The sequence below is a fragment of the Galeopterus variegatus genome, unplaced genomic scaffold, assembly GCF_000696425.1.
Source record: "Galeopterus variegatus unplaced genomic scaffold, G_variegatus-3.0.2 Scaffold8703, whole genome shotgun sequence".
In the NCBI taxonomy this organism is placed as follows: Eukaryota; Metazoa; Chordata; class Mammalia; order Dermoptera; family Cynocephalidae; genus Galeopterus; species Galeopterus variegatus.
Window position 1 is genome coordinate 52,710 of NW_007734814.1, and position 21,204 is coordinate 73,913.

The window sequence follows — 21,204 nt, forward strand, 5'->3', positions numbered from 1 at the left end:
GTACCGGACCGGGGACCGGCAACGGGATTGCAACCCTTGGTGTTGCCCCCACGCCCTGCTCAGCCAGTGAGCGGGAACCGGTCTGCATGTGGGATCCGAACCCTCGGGCGGGAGCGCCGCCGCGCTTCCCAAGCGGCGCACTATCCAGTGCGCCACCAGGCCGGCCCAAAGGAGAGGAATTTTTTGATGTTAGCAACTTAATTCATAAATTCACCACTGATTGAAAAAGTTTATGTATAAAGTCCATTACAGTTATGTGTAAAATCTACAGAACAAGCAAAAGAGAAAAGAAGATGATTTTGGTTTATTTTGTTTTTCCAAGTATTCTAGAAACACTGATTTATATTTAGTAAAGGAATGTTTCTCAAATTCTCAGTATTCTTCAGACAGTTTTACAGTTAAGCACATTTGGGAAACTCTACATGCAATGTTTCCTTCCTGGAGAATCATGTTGCATAACAAAGGCTCTGAGAAGTCCTGTAAGAAAGACACTTGTTTTGTTTTGTTTTTTACTTGTTTTTGTTTTGGCCGCTGGCCAGTACAGGGATCCAAACCCTTGACCTTGGTGTTGTGAGCAGCATGCGCTAAACAAGTGAGCTAACCAGCCAGCCTCGAAACTTGTTTTTTTAATATCACCCACTGTTTCTCAAACTTCTTTGTAAAGTAACTTTTTCAAAGAATATTATATTTCTATTGCTGTGTAACAAATAACCCCAAAGCTTAGTGGATTAAAACAATGAATGTTTATTATCTCACATAATTTCTATGGGTCAGGAATCTGGGAGTGGCTTAACTGGGTAATTCTCAAAGTTTCTCATGAGGTTACATTATCTGAAAGCTTGATTGGAACTCAAGAATATGCTCTTTAGTGGCTCACTTACCTGACAAGTCAGTGTTGGTGGTCGGCAGGGACCTTTGATCCTCACCACAAGGACTCTTCCATGGTGCTATGTAAATATCCTCCTCATATGGCAGCTGGCTTCCACCAGAGCAAGTAATCTGGGAGAGGGCAGGTAGAAGCTGCAGTGTCTCGTATAAATTAGCCTTGGAAGTCAAATGCCACCATTTCTTCAGTATCCTATTTGTGAAACGGATCAGCCTTTCTCATCCTGATAGAACTGCACAAGGGCATGTGGGAGGTGAGGATCAGTGGACACCATTTTGGAACTTATCTTTCATACTATTGTATATTATTTAGGGACACACTATTAGAGAGAGACACCGTAATTTATTAGCTTATTCTGATCTGTTAATTACGGCAGTCTTGAATGAGGTCTCATTTACCTTTGACAGTTAATGACACTATTTTTTCTCATCTATTTTCAACTGTAATACAGGTACTCTTTTTGATTCTTTGAGCGTTATATATACTGTGGCATCAGAAATCTATTTCTGGTTGTTCCTTTTTGTGGTGGAAAAAAAAAATTAGAACATACTTATTTTCCCCTTCTGTTATCCCCTCTATGTATTGTGTGTTTATTGCTGAGTACCTCTGTACATGTTATGAGGGTTCCATAGTGTAGGAGGATTGAGACCTTGTCAAGGTCATGCAGACAGCCAGGGCAAAATTGTGTCTGGAAAGTCTTTACACTCTTACCAAGTCCTTCAGGTCCTTCTCTTCAGTGAAATTGTTTGTTGTTGTTTTTGGTTTGGATTTTTTTTTTTTTAAGTCTCAATTACCTTTTTTTTTTTGTCGAATAGGGAACTCCTTTGAAAAAAGATGGTGAAGAATGTGCTAATGAAGGCAAAGGAATAGCTGCACGGATTCTTGGACCATCCAAACCCGTATGTTTAGAAAATAAATAATGAAACAAGTCAACTTCTACATGTAGCTTTCTGTCTATTCAAAGCATAAGTTTAACCTTTGTGTTGCAAAGTTTAAAAGTAGGCTAGAAATTCTAGGGGAGTGGGAGAGTGAATTGTCTAAGGAAATATAAGTGTTAAGGTCCCTTTGAGATTAAGCATTTTATTTTAAAGTGAGACCAAGTTGCTTTTGTATTTTTCTCTAGACACATTCAGCTGTTCAGTTGGAGGTATGGAGTGTGGAGAATTTGCTTTAAGTAAGGTTGTGATTTGGCTGAATTAGTATTCGTAAAACAAGGATGGAGCCAGGAAGTTGAGAGTATTCAAGGGAGTGATTATAGTGATTAGAATGTAAACTAGACAAGGGAAGACAAGCCTGTGGGTTGAAGGATTGTTGGGGTTGAAGTACTAGAGGCCTACACATAGCCACCTTGCAGTCCCTATCCATCTATGTGAAAAGAACTCCAGTGGCAGTTGTTTATGACACACAGATCACAGTCCTTGTACAATACTAGTGCTTCAGGTAGTGCCACCATTATGAGAGCTAGAAAGAGTCTGGGTCCCTTACCACCAGTGGATCTCCTCCCCTGACTCACAGGCACATTCTCTCTCCCTCTCTCTGTAGGTAAAAGTATAGCATTTGGCTTAACTTTGGATACTTTAGCTCCCTAAAGACTTAATTCTTTGAAAGCTCTTTTTTACTTGTATAAATTCCATCAACTGTAAAATAAAGTATTTGTGGATTTATGGGTTTTAAAAGGCAAAACAACTAGAATATTGAATTCCTCATTCCAGTCTACATTCTTCTAGAGTTGTCAGAATGCCGAATGCTTTTTTCTTCCAGAAGAAGAAAAGAGATTGGGAATGACAGGATGAATTTCCAGTGAGTTAGGAAGATGTTGCCATTGAGGGTTCTTGTGTAGCTAAGCTGAGATCCAGAATCTGGCAGACTTCTTATGTGACTTAATGTAGGAGGAGATAGGAATTCTTGGATTCACCTAGGCTGGATCAGAGAGGGGTTTGCTATTTCAGATAAAGTCTGATCCTTTATTGGAGATAATTTAGTATTGAAATAAAAAATAAATACCTCCACAGCCATTTTTGGCAGAGTTTACCTTTGGAATTTAATAGGAACCACATTTATTAAGGCAAAGAAAATTCCCCCATTTGTGCCATGTTTTAGTTAAGTAGCATTTGATATGCTGGGGTAATTTTAGCCCATTAGGACTAAATATTTTGAAAGATAAGTGGATTTTATTTTGCCAGGAGATAGCTTACTTGGTTTTTTCCTAACTGCTGTACTTTTCCTCCTCATCTAGCCTCCTTCAACATATAATCCACATAAACCTGTTCCTTATCCAATACCTCCATGCAGGCCACATGCAACTATTGCACCAAGTAAGGGGTTCTTTTATTTTTTACTTGTTTTTCTTTCTTGCTGTTTATTTATTAACAGTAAGTGCTGGTCTGTGTGCTTGGGAAACCTGCAGCACTTATGAAATGTTACAATGAATTTAGTTTTACCCACAGCTACTGGAGTCCTGGTCTACAATACTGTAGCAGGCAGAGTTTATTTAGGATATTTTCCTTTTGATAAATTAATTACAGATTATGTTTAATCATTCTATATTATTATGGTTTTCACTTTGGTAAAATTCTTTTCGGTAATTGGTGTTCAGAGGCATCATTAAGTCATTTAACTTAAAAAAGTCAAATATATGAGCTTGACAGAAGAGAAAAATAATTTAAGTGCAGCAGGTTCTGCCTGCCATGACATTCAGTGAGCTTATGCCTGGAATGAGCATGCAGTGGGATATAGGAATCTGCAGTTGTCTTGTTTGGTCTCAATTTTCATGTAACCTTAGACAAAATCTTCATGTAAGATGCAACTCTATTATACAACAGTTTTAAAAATAAATTGGATAGCTGCATTAATATAGTTTGAACTGGCCACAGAATGATACTAAATTCTATTTGTATTTTTTGTTATATTTTCATTTTAGGTGCTTATAACAATGCAGGTCTGGTACCATTAGCCAATGTTATAGCACCAGGTGTACCCCCTCCACCTCCGTATACTCCTAATCCACTAGCAACAGGTAAAGTCATGTTATTATGGGGTGTTAAAAGTAACTAACTTATTCATACAGAGATGCGCACTTTGAGGGGACAATTGTTTGGCATGGTGTGTCCTAACAGAAAGAGCACAAGCTCCAGAGGCTGATGCATCTGGGAGTGAATGCTTGGTAACACTGGGCAGTTTTCATAATCTGCAGGGAGGGAGCTAGAATCCAGCCCATTGTAGCCTGAGTTCCACTGCCACTTGGTGTGGTTGTCTCCCCATTCACTTTTTAATGACATGAGCAATAAACTTTGACAAGCTATGGAGAAGTAAAATTGACTCAATGAATGCCACCATTTGGGCAAATTACTACGTCTTATGTGGGGAGGAACGGCTTATAAGAAGGTGGTCGGTGAGAAGGGCTAAAACTCCCCAGCATTTGCTAGTCCAGCCTTTTTCTCTGTGTCTGTTGGGAACATGGGCTAAGAATAAGTATTTTGTCATATATTGCCAAACTATTCTCCAAAATCCCTCCAACAATTTACACCTGTCCATTAGAGTATATGAGCTTACAGTTTCTTCACACTGTTTCAACATGGGACGTTACCAGTTTTTTAACTTCGGCTATCTAATAGACTAATTTAGCTTATGTTTTTGTGTTTTTTTAGTGAAAGTTTAATTTTTATTCAGATCAGTTATTGATTTTTTGACTCATTTTGTGTCTTAGGAAACTCATCCCCCACTAAACAGTATGAAAATATCATTTAAGTGTATATTCTCTAATTATTTTTATAGTGATTCTTTTTTAATATATAGCTTTTAATCCATTTATCATTTATATATATTTTTGTATATGTGTGGGGTAGGACTAGAACTTAGTTATTTTTTCTGCCCTTCCCAGAGACTCTAAGTTACTTGACAATGTTTAATCAATTCTTTTTATCTTTTACTAGTCCAGAGTGGATTCTGTTGAGTAGTCTGACTGATGACAGTTGCAAAACATTTTTTCCAAAATACGTTGTTTTATTTCTTCATCTTTTTTTTATTTTTTAATTTAAAAAATTTTTAAATTTATTATTGTTATTTTTTTAATATATATTTTTATTTTACTTCTCAATATACATCAGTTGATTTTCATGCCCCTTTACCCATTCCTCTCTACCCCCTCGCCCCCCACATCATATCTGTTCACTTTGACTTAAATAGTACAAGGAATTTTTGTGGTTATTCTGTTTCTTGACCTTTTTTATCGTATCTTTTGCCCTTGGAATTTTACATTTTTGTATAGACAAATAAAGACCATGAAAGAAAACACAGAACCAAGTTTTCTTGGTTGAGATCATCTTATCTGTAGGTAGCCCAGGTATTCTAAATCTTGTAGGTCCTACTCCGTCTGGAATTTATTTTCATACAGAGCATGAAATAGAGGTTCATCTAAAGTTTTTTCCAGATGGTAGCCAGTTGTGCCAACACCATTTGTTAACTAATCTATTTTCTGTGCTCATTTGAAATAGCACATTTTTCTTTTCTTACACACACGGTTATAACTTCGGGTTCTTTATTCTGTCCCAGTATACTTATTTTATTTTATGTTTATACCATATTGATTTGATTAGCAGATGTGATGTATAGTGTGTTGTAATATTTGATAAGGCAAGCTCCCCCTCATATTTTCACATTTTTCTTAGCTCCCTCTCATATATTTTTATATTTTCTTATCTATTTATAGAAATTTATTTTTCCATCCAAACTTCAAGATCATTTTATACAATTGAAAATAACAGTTAAATATATACGTATAGGTGGAGGGATTAATACAGTAATTTTGGGATAATTGACATTTTTATGGTATTAAGTTTCAGCATTCAATCATGTATATGTCTTTATGTCATGTCAAGTTGCTGGCATTTTCCTCCCCAGGGCTTATTTTATCCCTTTCAAGAATATCATAGTTTTCTATCTTATAGATTCTGTGCCTTTAGTTTGTCTCAATGGATTTTAGAGGTATTTTTTGTGACAATTATAAATGGAATGCTTCATTTCTATCTGCATATTACTAATGATCTGTCTTTTGAGTTTTGTAGGTATAAAATAATATCACCTGAGTTATATTCTTATTATAAAAATTTTCTTTTGTTCCTAGGCCTTATTGAGCAATAATATTGTCCTTTTTATTTTACAAAAAACATTTTGCTTGTAGGTTTATTTTCAACTTTTATTCCAGGGTTTTATTTATTTGGTTGGTTGGTTGGTTTTGTAAATTAAATACAGCTGAATTTCTATTTTTAAACCAGTGGGAGAGACTTCTACTAGGAGTTTCCAGTAATCATAAAATTACACATTTGCTCTTAGTCCTTCCATTCTGTTTTATATTTATTTTTTATTCCAGTTTTTTATTTTTCTTACCTTTGCTTAATTTGATTGGTCAAATTGCCATTTTATTTTTTAATAACAACTGTTCTCTCCTTGTCCCTGCCCAAACTTAGAAATTTTATCTTTAGTATTACTAGTGATTACCCTCATATTCTTAATGGTTGTTAGTATACAAAAACTAAAAAAACTACTCTATACTCCACCATTTTACTTTTATACTTTCTCCATTTTCATCAATTTGTGTGTTTTGTTGGAATAATATACATTTTTTCTTCTGATATTTAGTTTTTCTTTAAAATTGCCTCTAATCATGACTTGTTACGATTTCTTCTGTTCTTTGATTCCTTGTACTGGTATGTTTGTTCTAATTTTTTTTTGGTAGAAAATGTCTAAGAATTTTCTTTGGAAAGGGCATATGTGTAGAGTTGTAGATAAGAAACCCAGTTTCAGTTAATTTTCTTTATTAGAAAATTGGTCTCTTTCTGTAAGCTTACAAAGAAAAGATTTCTTATCTTTGGATTTCAGAATTTTCACCAGGATGTCTAGACGTGAGCCCTTTGGATGTGAAAATTCAAATCTTTGAATCTTAGGAAAATTTTGTGTTTATTGTTTACAAAGAAAAGATTTCTTATCTTTGGATTTCAGAATTTTCACCAGGATGTCTAGGCGTGAGCCCTTTGGATGTGAAAATTCAAATCTTTGAATCTTAGGAAAATTTTGTGTTTATTGTTCCTTTAATTGTTGTATTTTCATCTCTTCTTTTTTCTCCTGGGAATTTTTTTTTTTCCCCTGGCAGCTTGCTGATACAGGAATTGAACCCTGGACGTTGGTGTTATCAGCATTGTGTTCTAACCAACTAAGCTAACTGGCCAGCCCTTTTTTCTCCTGGTACTCTTACTTGAATTTATTAGATTTTCTTTATTTGCCTTCTAAGCCCTTACCTATTCATTTATGACATCTTTTTTTTTTTTTTTTTCGTTAGTACTTTTGGCATTTCAAGTGGGATTTGTTTCTTGTTTCCAGCTAAGGAGTTTAGCTTTTAGTAGTGTTTTTTCTACTCTTCACCATTCTTTGCAGTAACTTGTAATCAGATTTTTGTATCTAAAAGCCTTCACCTTCTCTGTTTATTTCCTTGCAGTAGTGTGTGTGTGTGTGTGTGTGTGTGTGTGTTCTTAATTTGTATTATAGGTTTTGTTATTTTTCTTTCTTTAATTGAATCTGCATTGTTCTGGTTGTTATGTGTTGTTCCCTTGGTCAAACTAGTAAGTCTGTTAAACAAGCTAGGTTTTTTCTTTGCTTACCTTGCCAGTGCTTGTAGGTTCCCTTTGTACCTTATGCCTGTCACAGTGTTGGTTTTTTGGGCAGTTATTGTCAAGCCATGAGAGGGTAATTTTTTTCCTTCTTTGTATCCTCCGCTAATGAGCTGATTGGACAGGTCCTTTCCCTTGGAGGGTGAGGAGGAGTGTGCTTTAGGTTTTCAGTTTCACAGGCTTCAAGTCAGCCTTAGCTAGGCTAGTCCTCCATGACAGCTCCTAGCATATGGCCTTTCCCAGAGCTGAGTACAGCAAGTGGGCTGGGCAGTTTCTTTTGGCTTGAGTGATCCACTTGGCTGGTGAGATTGGGCCCCTTCAGATGGCAGTAGATTCTGCACTCATTCACCTAGCAGCCACCTCTCACTTTCCAGTGTTCCTGCTCCTGTAGGCAGTGGTCCTCTGTGCAATCTAGCTGTGTGCTATACTTTCTTAAATATATCTATGAAATAACAACGAGTATTTAAAACCTGACAAGCTAAAGCCAAGGGGTGGGAGGGAAAGAGCAATTGCTCATAATCCTCTCAATATTCATATGATTACTACTATTTTTATTCATTTCCTTTCTTTTTCCATATACATACATTGTGTTTTCTAATACAATATGCTTATATATATTTATATTCTGGGGTTTTTTTTGACCCCAATTTCTGATTATTATAGTGGTGAATAATTTGATTAAAGCTTGAAATCATTTATATTCTGGTTTTTTTTTTGACCCCAATTTCTGATTATTATAGTGGTGAATAATTTGATTAAAGCTTGAAATCAACTTTTATTTATTTCTATATAGAAAATGAAGACCTTTCTAATCAGTCAAAACCTACACAGAATCAAAGTAAGTACCAAATCTGATCCAGAGATAACTGATGTCGGTCGTGGTTGTCTGCTCTGTTACTCACTGAGAACAATTGGAGTTCACTGTATTTGGAATTTTTTTATGTTTTAGGAAAAGTTCTTGATTAAAGAAGGTAATTAATACTTGCTAAAAAGTGGCTTAATAATGATAAATTTTATTTACACATTAAATGCACATGTTAACTAAACTTGAAATTAACCTTATGACTTCATGTCCCATTTGCAAATCTGCAATGTAATCTAAGTGCTGTGTAGCATTATGTCCACATTCGCTTGACATTCTGTGATATTTGAAGCCTCATTTCTTTTTTGCTATAAATACATGGGTGTTTATAAAGGATAAAAAAGGATGATAAAAATCCTTTTTTACAAATGCTATATTAGATTCTACTTTTAGATTTAATTATTTCAGTAAGTATTATTAAGCATAACAATGGAGAAAAGAATAGAGGCGCCAAAGCAGAAAATGGAATTGAAAATGAAGATAAAATGTGGCCTACGTGGTGCCTCCAGATGGCAGCAGCACTGTGACATTGTTTTCTTCCCCTAGGGGAGGACCTGTGTAGTCAGGAAGGAAATGCTTTCTGGTATGAGACAAAAACTGGCATCAGTTCTTGTGTAGCAAAGTAGCTCATGAATCTAACTATTATGGCACATTGTTAGGAGTCTTAGGGAGAGAACTGTTTCCTGAGAAGGTGCCTGATGGGTGCTTCTGAGCTGGTTTCTAAAGGAGGTAGTGTTGGGGGGTGGAAAGAACTCTAAGTGAGATGTCCTGTTCGTCCAGTCTCTTATCCTGGCTCTGGCACTACCTAGCTTTGTGACCTTGAGCAAGTCTTTAACTTCAATGAAGATGAGATTGAAGGAATTTCAGGCTTTACATTCAACTTCAATAATAGATCTGTTTTGAAGGGAGTAATCAGGTTAAATATCCTAAGGACCATTAGTAGTAATAGCATACTCAGTTTTCCTATGTTATGTTAGCATGATTAAGATTTTTTTTCCTTTTTGAACCGTATTAAGAAATAAAAGTAAAGACAAACTAGTATAGTGGTTAAGAACATCGGTCTGATAGACCTGGGTCAAATCATGGCTCTGCCACTTAATAGCTGCATGATCTTTTAGCAAGTTGCTTAGCCACACCAAGCCTCAGATTGCCCAAGTACAAAATGAAGGTGTTGGTATCTATCTCAGAGGATTATTGTGAGGACAAATGACATGATGGACATAAAGTACTTAGTACAGGTTCTGACAGGTAGTATTTTATGATTAATAACCAAATTAAATGACAGAAAAGTGATGTTTTTCATGGTATGTGGTTGGGGTTTTTTAGGTTTGTTTTTGTTTTGTTTCTTTTTTTTTTTGGCTTTATTATATAAAAAGATTCCCAACAGAGAGGCTGTTACACAGAGCAGTCAAGGAGAGCTCAGTTTTACTTTGAGATTGGTCATTAACTGCATTGTCTTCAGCATGTAGTTAAATAAGATAATGAATTCTCAGATGTTTTCTGACCACTGTGGACTTAAATACTTTTTTTGAAAAAGTATTTACAAACATAAAATTAGGTATATAATCCTTGTGCTTCTAGTTCTTATATTATTTACATTATTTACAAATAAAATCGGGTATATATTCCTTATGCTTCTAGTTCTTATAAAACAAACTAAGTACAAAAAACATACAAATCCATTCTCATAGATACTCTAAATTTAAAATGATAGCTAATCTTATTTTCTGGAAACTAAGTCACTCCTTAAAACATGAATATGGTATAGACTTTAGGCCTTTTGAGTTTGCAGTTTATATATTTATATATTACCGTTTGTCAGTTTTCCTACCATATTTCTTTTCTAAAACAACTGCAAAATTTGTTCAGCCCTGGGGCCAGCCCGCGGCTCACTCGGGAGAGTGCGGTGCTGATAACACCAAGGCCCCGGGTTCAGATCCCATATAGGGATGGCTGGTTTGCTCACTGGCTGAGCGTGGTGTTGACAACACCAAGTCAAGGGTTAAGATCCCCTTACCGGTTATCTTTAAAAAAAAAAAAATTTGTTCAGCCCGATGTGGCACCCTTTGGCCTTCACTTAATACAATTGAATATGTATACGTCCTTTATCTCTATTCTTTTTCTATTGCCCCTTCCCCACCCATCATTAACATAGTGCATTAATTTATTGACCATGTCAGCTTCCTTATGTCAAAAGAATCTTGATTGTGCATAGATTTAAAAGTATCTTAGTATGTGAAAATGTCTGTCACTTGATTATCACTGCAATGGAACATTCTCTTTTACAACCGAAACAGAATTTGATGTGAGGGCAGTATCAGATGATAGTTGTCATTATGCGTTAGCTAAGTCATGCTTTCTATTTGGTACCATAAAGATCATCACAGGCAGACATAGTCATTGAATCCATACAGGGAGGAACCCAAGTCATCTCCAAAAATGCTTATATTAATTATTTGTAGAGTTTATCAGAATAAAAATATTGTAGCAAATTCTAGAAATAGTGTTGAGAATAGTCCTCAGTTGGGTTTGGGAACTGTATTTTGAGGTAATTGTGATGTATCCAGTGCAGGAAACACTGATTGAATATGCAGGTGCCCTGCTCTGTGTTGGGTGCTGAGACTGTAGAGATGAATTAGACACAGCTTCTGTCCCTAAAAGAGTTCCCAGGACTAGCCAGGTAAAGATGGTGTTAGTGTAGTATAGAGTTGTCAGTGTGAACCAATGCATGGGGCGGGGGGCGAACTGTACAGATTAATACTCTGGAGTATTAAATTCAGCTCACAGAGTGGTAACAGACAGTACTGGAGAGATGGGCATGAATCCTGAAAGGCCTTGTATGCCCCTAAATGGGGAGTGATGTCCTGAAAGCTCTAAGAGGTGGACTAACCTGTGATTATTACTCTAGAAAGTGGTTTGAAAGAATTAGAGGTAAAGTCAGTGCATCAATGCTAATCACAGTTAAGGTAAATTCTTTGAATTTTAATAACATGGAAATATATTAAAAGAAAGTGTGTTTGCGAGCTTCTTAAGATTTTCTCCCTGAATTGGAGGCTATTCTGAGTAGGGCCTACAGTAAAACTGGATCTGACAGGCTTCAGAGTGAAGATCAGGGAAATGGAATCCAGCAGTTTAAACATTGCAAGAGCCTATAGTACCCATCATTGGTCTTCTCTGAAGTTTGTTAAATATTACAAAAATTATTATGTATTTCTCTTGAGTTAAAATTTGACATTTCTGCATAATGATAAATTCTTGCCTTTTTTTACCCCCCTCCTACAGCATTTTCCACTCCAGCAAGTCAACTGTTTTCTCCTCATGGTTCTAATCCTTCAACACCTGCTGCACCTCACGTTCCTACTGCATCCCCAGTGAAGGCAGTAAATCATCCATCAGCATCAGCAGCTGGCACTGTTTCTGGAATGAACATGCTGAATACTGTCCTTCCTGTGTTCCCAGGACAGGTCTCCTCAGCCATTCATACACCTCAGCCTTCAATGCCAAACCCAACAGTTATCAGAACGCCTTCATTGCCTACTGCAGCTGTTACTTCCGTTCACAGTACAACATCCACTGCTGTTCCTTCTGTTTTTTCTGGCCTAGTACCACTGCCAGGTGTTTCTGCTACTCCTACCCCAGCCCCTCAGGCCACATCTACACCTCGGACCACTCTTGCTTCCAATGAAACATTTGCTTCTACTTCTACTCCTTTCACTAGCCTCCCCTTTTCTGCCAACTCTACTGCTGCTTCTGCCAACAACCCAAATTCTACTTCATTGTCATCAGTATTTGCAGGTCTCCCTTTGCCTTTAACACCAGCATCCCAAGGTGTCTCCAACCCTACCCCTTCTGTAATTGCCGGTGGTTCTGCTCCCGGTGTTGCTGGTCCACTTGGTGTAAACAGTCCTCTTCTGTCTGCTTTAAAAGGCTTTCTGACATCAAATGACACCAATTTAATCAACTCCTCTGCTTTCTCCTCTGCTGTTACAAGTGGGCTGGCTTCATTATCTTCCCTTACTAATCAAAACTCTGATTCTCCTGCTTCAGCCCCTAACAAGTGCTATGCGCCATCAGCCATTTCCACCCCACAGCGGTCTTCCACTCCAGGGCTGGTCATGTTCCCCGGCCTGCCATCTCCTGTGGCTAACTCAACGTCCACTCCCCCTACTTTGCCTGTACAGTCTTCTTTAGCTACTCCTACGTCAGCTTCAACATCAGTGCCAGTTAGCTGTGGCTCCTCAGCTGCCCTTTTGCACGGCCCCCACCTGGGTACCTCCGACCTGCATATTTCATCTACTCCTGCTGTAACAACTCTTCCTGTCATGATCAAAACTGAGCCCACCAGTCCTACTCCCTCAGCTTTCAAAGGCCCATCTCATTCCGTGAATCCCTCTCATGGCACTTTAGGTTTGTCAGGGACATTGGGCCGTGCATATACTTCAACATCAGTGCCCATCAGTTTACCTACCTGCCTTAATCCTACATTATCAGGTCTCTCTGGTTTGAGTACTCCCTTAAATGGTTCCAATCCCCTTTCCTCTATTTCCCTTCCACCACATGGTTCCTCCACTCCTATCGCTCCGGTATTCACTGCTCTTCCTCCTTTTACTTCTTTGACCAATAATTTTCCTTTAACTGGCAACCCATCTCTTAATCCCCCTGTGTCTCTTCCAGGGTCATTAATAGTCACCTCATCTACCACTGTCACCTCCACATCTCTCCCTCATCCCAGCTCTACAGCAGCTGTTCTCTCAGGGCTTTCTGCCTCAGCACCAGTCTCAGCAGCACCTTTTCCCCTCAACTTGTCTACAGCTGTCCCCTCGCTTTTTTCAGTTACCCAAGGACCCCTGCCATCTTCAAACCCCTCCTACCCTGGCTTTTCTGTCTCTAATACCCCAAGTGTCACTCCTGCTCTCCCTTCGTTCCCGGGGCTGCAGGCGCCCTCTACAGTCTCAACTGTCACACCACTACCTGTGGCTGCCACAGCCCCATCACCAGCTCCCGTCCTCCCAGGATTCGCTTCAGCATTTAGTTCTAATTTCAACTCTGCTCTCGTTGCACAAGCCAGGTATATGAATAGTTTGCAAATAGGATGAAGGCATTTTTCACCAAACTTGTGATTGATAGTCTTAAGGCATTCAGATGAATGTCAAAATCTAATTATTTGATGGTGCTAATTTTTTTTTTCTGGGCCAAGACTTCAGGGCTCACAAATATTTTATGCTTCTTAAACTGTGTTAAGATAAATATATAAAATGTTAATGCCTGTTCACATGATTTTTGAATTTGTATTTGGTAGTTTAACTTGCTTGTAAAATAGCAGAAAGCATTATATGCAAAACAGACATTGAATTCAGAATAATGTACTTTAAAATAGAAAGTAAGTTTTACATTAGTGAATGGCTGGCTGACTTTTATGGTTTCCTCCAACAGAGGAATAAATTCTAAGTTTTTTGTTTTGCTTTGTTTTTAACATGTTGAAATAGTATTTGACAAATATGGAAGCAGTGGCTTTTATGTCTTATTTGCAGTTTGACCTGTTTTTCTATCGATTGTTTTAGTTTGTCATCTGGACTTCAAGCTGCAGGCAGTTCTGTTTTTCCAGGTCTTCTGTCCCTCCCAGGTATCCCTGGGTTTTCCCAGACTCCGTCGCAGTCATCCTTACAAGAATTACAGCATAATGCAGCTGCACAGTCCGCTTTGTTACAGCAGGTAAGCAGACAGTGTCTGGCGTGAGTAAGATGGCAACACGTCTGACTTCTGTAGTGATAGCATTGCGATACCAATTGTGATATCCTAACATTGGCAAGAAATGTCTCTTTTTGCAGAATGTCTGGGGCTTTGATAATTAGTTCTCCCCAAATTTGCAAGTTATGCTTGTCTTCTTTCAGAAGAGTAAAAAAGGTGGTAGGATATAGTCATCTGTATGAATTGTTTTTCCTGCTTATAGAATTTAAAACTCTCAGTTTGGGGATTTTACTTAATAAAATGGAACCTTTATTCATGACAGTTTTAAATTTTCACTTGTCTTCTAAGATTTAAAAATAATGGACCATTAATGCAAATTGTCTCTAGAAAACCTACTGAGTTTTCTTTCCAAGAACACTGAGTACTTTGATGGCATTTCTATGTGTCTGCTCCACCTGAGGCAGTTTGAACATTTTTTAAAATATCGAATAGACTATCGGATCCCCGTACCGTCCAGCCACCAAAAAAAGGAAAAAAAAAAAAAAAAAAGTTTAAGAGACCCAGTAGACCTTATCTTGTGTCAAAGTTTTTACTTTCTTTTCTGTTCTGAATATCTATAGTGTGGCATGGGCAAAAGCAAGACTTGATTGAATTTGGCACTCTGCTAAACTGCATGTTCTCTCTCTCAGGTTCATTCAGCTTCAGCTCTGGAAAACTATCCAGCTCAGCCCGATGGGTTTCCTAGTTACCCTTCAGCGCCAGGAACACCATTTTCTTTGCAACCAGGCCTGTCCCAAAGTGGGTGGCAGTGAATATATTTTAATTTTTATTTTTCGGAGCAACATCAGAATTGCCTAAGGACTGCAGTGAACAATCTGACAAATGTGAAGTTGGCCAACAGTCAGAAAATGAGTATGAGGATAATCCTGGTGAAATTGTGACGAAAGTTTAAAAGTCCTGGTTGCGTTTTTTAAAATGATTTTAAGTGCGAACACTCCCCTATGTAAATTTGCTGACAGTAAATTGTATGGAGAATAGTATTTAAAAAGTGTTTGGGATTTTTCACCTCCCATCCGATGAAATTTTAAATTGTGTATGTGATTTATGTAGAAAAAATATTAAAGAGGAGATTGAACTCTTTATAGCCGAATATAGCCTTAAATCTATTTGTATAGCATCCATTGACAGAGGTAACAGTTGTGCCTCAGACTTATGGGTTACATGTGGCCCTGGGGGAGTTACTACCCTTGGTTTGCATGAATGGTTCCTATTAGCATCAGCTGGAACTCAGTACTCCATATGTGTCCACAAAAGGGACTTGAAACCCACAGTAATTTTAAATTTCTGATATCACCAATCATACTGCTGAGTTTAACTCAATATATTTCAGGTAAGTGAAAATGGTGCTTAATGTAGTCTTTAGGATGACTTTCAGGTGTTTTTGACTAAAAATACATATCCAGAACTGCATTCTTACAGAAATACAAGTAAGGCTTATGATAATTTGCCTTCAAAACATGTTTCCAAATCTCAGCAGTATCCAAATGAGTGAGGAACATTTGTCTGACTCTTGGGCCACCTCTATTACTCGTTGAACTCTGGAAGTTCTTGGTGAATGTTTACAATCATGAGATGTAGTATTTCTATTTGTACTTAAAGTCAAATGCTTATCTGAAATGACTGTGTGGCAACAAATAAGAAGACTTCCTCTGTTAGTAAATATGCAGTGTGTACTGTATTCAAGGGTCTAAGATAGTATCATATGATTGAATGTCAATTATTTAAGAATAAGAACTGCCACATTTGTGGGAGGGGTGGAGTAGGGAGAATGAATTCCAATCCTGTGTGATTAAAAGTAAACTAGAGAATCTACTGTAGTACATTTCAGCATCTAGAAGTTTTACTTTTATAAAGATTGTGTCTGGAAGATGTTGCTAATGTATTTTCCTTCAACATGGGGAACAAACTTTTTAAGTATATTAATAAATATTCCTGTATGGTTTTTAACAATTTTTTAAAATAAACTTTATGGATATGATAAATATTTTATAAGTGTTTTATTAAATGCTTGGATAGGCTTTTTAATTTTTTGTATGTGCTAGAGCTAATATATTGAATGTTTTTGTCCGAATTTAGTTGAAACCCAGTTTATACTACTGATTCCACATTTGTTTAAATAATATACAAAAGTCATATTATAACCAACACTTGGAACAGACTGATTTATGTCTTTAATTAATTATCTTTGAACACAGATTGTAACCTATAGTCAATCTGATACCAGTTGTTAGAAGTTTTCATTTGTTCTTTTTAAGTCTACACTCATAAAACTTTAAGATTATATTGTATTGCTTATATATGTCGATCATTTATTTTAAAAAGTTATTGGATGAGTAATTTTTATACAGTGGGATGCTACTATCTGCTACCCTATGATTCCCCTCAGCAGAACTACATCCTGTTTATATTTTAGATGTATTCCTGGGATCTTGCACGTTTTGGGCACTCAAAGGTTTATGTAGAAGTAACGAGAACATTTTTGGAATACTTGGACTAGTTACTGGGAACTAGTCTTATGTATCTGTTTCACAACCCTGTGAAATACTAGTAACCTAATTAAGTAGATAAAGAAGCCAAGATGTAAGTCAGGCAATGCATAAGTGGTAAATTTGAGCCACGCATTTACTATGAATACCAGGCTACTTGTACTACTAAGTGGTTTATGTATCTGTTTCACAACCCTGTGAAATACTAGTAACCTAATTAAGTAGATAAAGAAGCCAAGATGTAAGTCAGGCAGATGTAAGTGGTAAATTTGAGCCACGCATTTACTATGAATACCAGGCTACTTGTACTACTAAGTGGTAAGAAAACATTGGCAAGGAGTGGAGGAAGTACGTTACTACCTAAGGGAATACAGAAAGATTTCTCAGTGACACTAAATTCTTAACGGATGCATAAGAATTAACACTTTACAGAGGCACAAAGTGTGACCGAATAGCATAGTAATATAATTATATAACTGGATATAGCATAGTAGGTAGTTTGAATGAAAAGCAAGAGAAGGCCCTAATCATGAAAGACCCTGTAAACCATGCGGAGGAATTGGGAATTTGTTCTGTGGTTAGCAGTTTGGAAATTTAGTAGAAAACTCTTCAGAAAGAAACACATAGGCTGCAGCACGGAGGTTGGATTAGAGGTAGTAAACTGGGTGGATATTGTGGAAATCCGAAAATGAAGAGTGAGAGAATTGGCCTTTTGGAAAGAGAATAGAATGTTGCTCTCTATTCCCTTTACATGAAGCCTGATATAGTATAGGATTCCCAAAAGCTGTTAATTCATGTAATTGATTAACCTTAATTTTAAGCCACCTCATTTGATTTGCCAGATGAGTTTAGTCTGTGTACTTATAAAATATAGTTGGTGTCAGAATGTTAGGAAAGACTTTACTTCAAATTTAATGAGCCTTTGTTGTATTTAAAGGTGACACAACATACTGGTAAACGATGTCTAATTTGGTCAATTACATGATTAAATATTGAACATTAGCAAGTAAGTTGAGAAGAGTTATCAAAATTAAAATGTTTCTAAACTTCTCATATTCAGATGAGGCATTATGATACTAATTTTTAAATTTAAATATCCCTCGTAAAATTTCATAGTGAGAGCTAAAAAGTGATATTTATAACCCCTAAATGGTAAAGAAGGAAATTGGAATAAGAAAAAACATCCAAAAGAAGGCAAGAAAGAAGAAAGACACAGAAAGAAGACAGGAAAAGCACACGGTAAGATGTTAGCTATACTTCCCTGTGTGTGAGTGTCAGTAGTCACAGATGGAGGGCAAGTAGCAGTCTCAGAAGGTTTTTCAGTCTCATACTACTGAACTTTGAGGGATGGGTCATTTCTAGGACATATAAACTTCCAAGAGAACAGAAAGAGATAGCACTCCTCCAGTCAAATATTCTTAAAGATCAGTTTAACCACAATACCAAAATTCAGAATAGTATGAAAAATCAAAAATACAAATCAAATTTACTCAAGAGAATAGTAAAAACTCAAATTATTAGCAATACAGAGCTTTTTTTTTTTTAAGAATGATACCCGTAATGAAGTTGGTTTTATATCAGGAGTGCAAGGATAAAATAGGAACTCTAAAAGTACAATTCATTACATTAACAAATGGAGGAAAATCATATTTTCAGTCTAAGGATAAAAAACATTTCTTAAAATTCAACCACCATAATGATTACAAAAAAAATAGCCAACTAGGTAAAGAAGGAAACTATCAAGTAAACGAAATCTATAGAAGTACTTTTATTTTTAATTATAAAGTGTTAGAAATACCCCTTTAAAATCAGAGATCAATCAAGGAAAGCGTAATTCAGCATATTGTACTAGAAATCCTAACTAGTGCAGTAAGATATAAAAAATAAAAAAATGTAAAGGTTGGAAGGAAATATACAAACAGGATATGAAAAATGCTCCATATCAGGGAAATGCAAATCAAAACCACTTTAAGATATCATCTCACTCCAGTTATACTGGCTATTATCAAAACCACAGAATAACAAATGCTAGCAAGGATGCAAAGAAAGGGGAACCCTCCTACACTGTTGGTGGGACTGCAAATTAGTACAGCCATTATGGAAAACAGTATGGAGGTTTCTCAAACTACAAATAGAACTGCCATACGTTCCAGCAATTCAGCTACTGGGTATATATCCAAAGAATGGAAATTATCATGTTGAAGGGATACATGGACTTGCATATTTATTGCAACTCTATTTACAATAGCCAAGAGTCGGTACCAACATAAATGTCCATCAACAGACAACTGGATAAGAAAAATGTGGTATATATACATAATGGAATACTACACAGCCATAAAAAAAGAATGGAATTCTGCCATTTGCAGCAACATGGATGCCCTTGGAAAAAATTATAAGTGAAATAAGCCAGGTACAGAAAGAGAAATATTGCATGTTCTCATAAGTGGGAGCTAAAACTTAAAGAGAAAGAAAACGAGAAAGGGAGGAAAGAGAAAGAGAAAATAAGGAAAGAGACAACAATCACAATAATAACTTGAACTTTCAGCAGGAGAGAACAGAACTGACTAGAAGTGGAAAAGGGGGAGGTGGAGGAGGGACAGTGAGAAATTGACTAGTGGACACAAAGAATGATTACATATTGTAATGATAAGTAAACTCATTATCCTGATATGACCATCATATATTGTACACACGTATTGTGCTTGTACCACACAAATATGTATAATCAATTGTTTCAATAAAATATTTTAAAGATACAATAAAGAAACTAATGATATTCAAAGGTGACAAATTAATAGAATTAATTAATTCTATTCAAAGTTCATTGTATTTTCAAACATGATCGACAGAATGTTCTTTTCAAAAAGAGAAAATGGTGACATGTTACCTAAGAATATATCCAACAAAAGATGAGTAACGACTTTATGGAGAATTTTTTTTTTAAAAACTATGAGAATCATTAAAGAAAACCTATTTAAATGGGGAATTCACAATGATCATACTTATGAATTGAATAGGTATCCTTAGGCTGCCATATCTCTCAATTTAATCTCTGAATTAAATGGAATTCCAGTCAAAACCCCAATAGAGTTTTCAGTAAGTTTTACAAGCTTATTCTAAAATCTATGTGAACAACCAAAGGATGAGAAATAAAAACATTTCTGAAGACACACCAAGTACTAAAAATATTGAAGCTTTATATATTTGATATTAAATACATTATAAAAAAAAGGTGAAAAGATTAGCAACAACTGGGAAAATATATTTGCCACTCACATAGCTGTCAAGTATCACATACACATAAGTATGTATAATGTAAAAGGACATGTATGTATATACACCCATTGCATATACGTATATATATATATATATATATATACACATATGTGCATATTATATATGTCAAGTATATATACTTATATATGCATGTGTATATATGTCAAGTATATATAAAAACTACCTATAAATTAGTAGGAAAAATGCCACCCCAAAATGAGCAAAAGACATGTATATGCAATTCACCAAGGAGAAAACATGAATTGTAGATAGCCATGTGGAAGTTGTTCAGCCTCATTAAAATTTAGGAAAATTAAATTCAGATAATGAAGTACTATTTTACACTCACTAGATGGTCAAATATTAAAAGGCCTAACAATATCAAGTGGCATCAGTGATGTGGAACAAAGGGAATACTTGTCCCCTGTAAGTGAGATTAAATTAATGCCAACAAACCACTGTGGAAAATAATTTTGCAAAATCATTTACAACAGTCCTGTAAAGTTGAACTTGAAATCTAGCAATCCCATTGCTGGATATATACACCCTGATTTTATGGCCTAGAGAAACTCTTGCATGTATAGGTGCCAGGAGATATGTATAAAAACATTCACAGTAGCATTACTTGTAATGACAAAAACCTAAAAATATTTTAAGTAGGTGAATGGTGGCCTATTTACACTATGGTGTATTAAGTGGCACTGAAAATTAACAAGCAGTGCCTTCATGCAGCAATGTGGATGAGTCTTAGAAACATAATATGGAGTGGTAAAAGCAATCACAAGGCTGACTACATGAGTATTTTTACACATGCCAAAAGCAAATAAAATTAAATAATACTTAGAAATACAATATGTAATAAACTATGTTTTGAAAGCAAGAGAATAACCAACAAAATCATGGATTGTGGTTATAGAAAGGTGAAGAGGAGCACTGAGAGGCTTACTCAAGTAGCCTCAGTTTCAGTTATATTGGTAATGTTCTAGTTGTGAAGTTGGGTAGTATATTCATGATTGTTTATTTTATTCAATAAATATATACACACACATAGTAGATATACATACATACATTGTATATATTATTTCACATATATCAATAAAATTTCCATAATAAAAATGTCTATTCAGTAGATTACTTTCTAACCTATACAATATTTAATTGGGAAGACATTCATGTAGAGATGTGGTCTAGGCCAGAGTAGATATAAATATCCCAAACTACAACTATCCTTACAGATCCGGGGACTGAATTTTTTATTTAAAAATGTAAGAATTCAAGAAT

The 21,204-nt window shown here is 36.1% G+C and overlaps 1 protein-coding gene across 2 annotated transcripts in view; it reads left to right on the forward strand.

Moving 5' to 3' along the window:
• The window catches only part of PROSER1 (proline and serine rich 1), a 29,583-nt gene extending 13,144 nt beyond the window's left edge, over positions 1-16,439 (forward strand). Inside the window, exons 7-13 of one of the 2 annotated variants that reach the window (XM_008593099.1) lie at positions 1,702-1,785; positions 3,123-3,201; positions 3,807-3,902; positions 8,342-8,386; positions 11,693-13,478; positions 13,972-14,122; positions 14,788-16,439. In XM_008593099.1, the coding sequence (XP_008591321.1) occupies positions 1,702-1,785; positions 3,123-3,201; positions 3,807-3,902; positions 8,342-8,386; positions 11,693-13,478; positions 13,972-14,122; positions 14,788-14,910 (2,364 nt within the window). In that variant the 3' untranslated portion in view covers positions 14,911-16,439. The remainder of the gene's footprint in view (positions 1-1,701; positions 1,786-3,122; positions 3,202-3,806; positions 3,903-8,341; positions 8,387-11,692; positions 13,479-13,971; positions 14,123-14,787) is intronic. The other variant, XM_008593100.1, reaches the window with a different exon arrangement.
• The last annotated feature ends 4,765 nt before the right edge of the window (positions 16,440-21,204 follow it).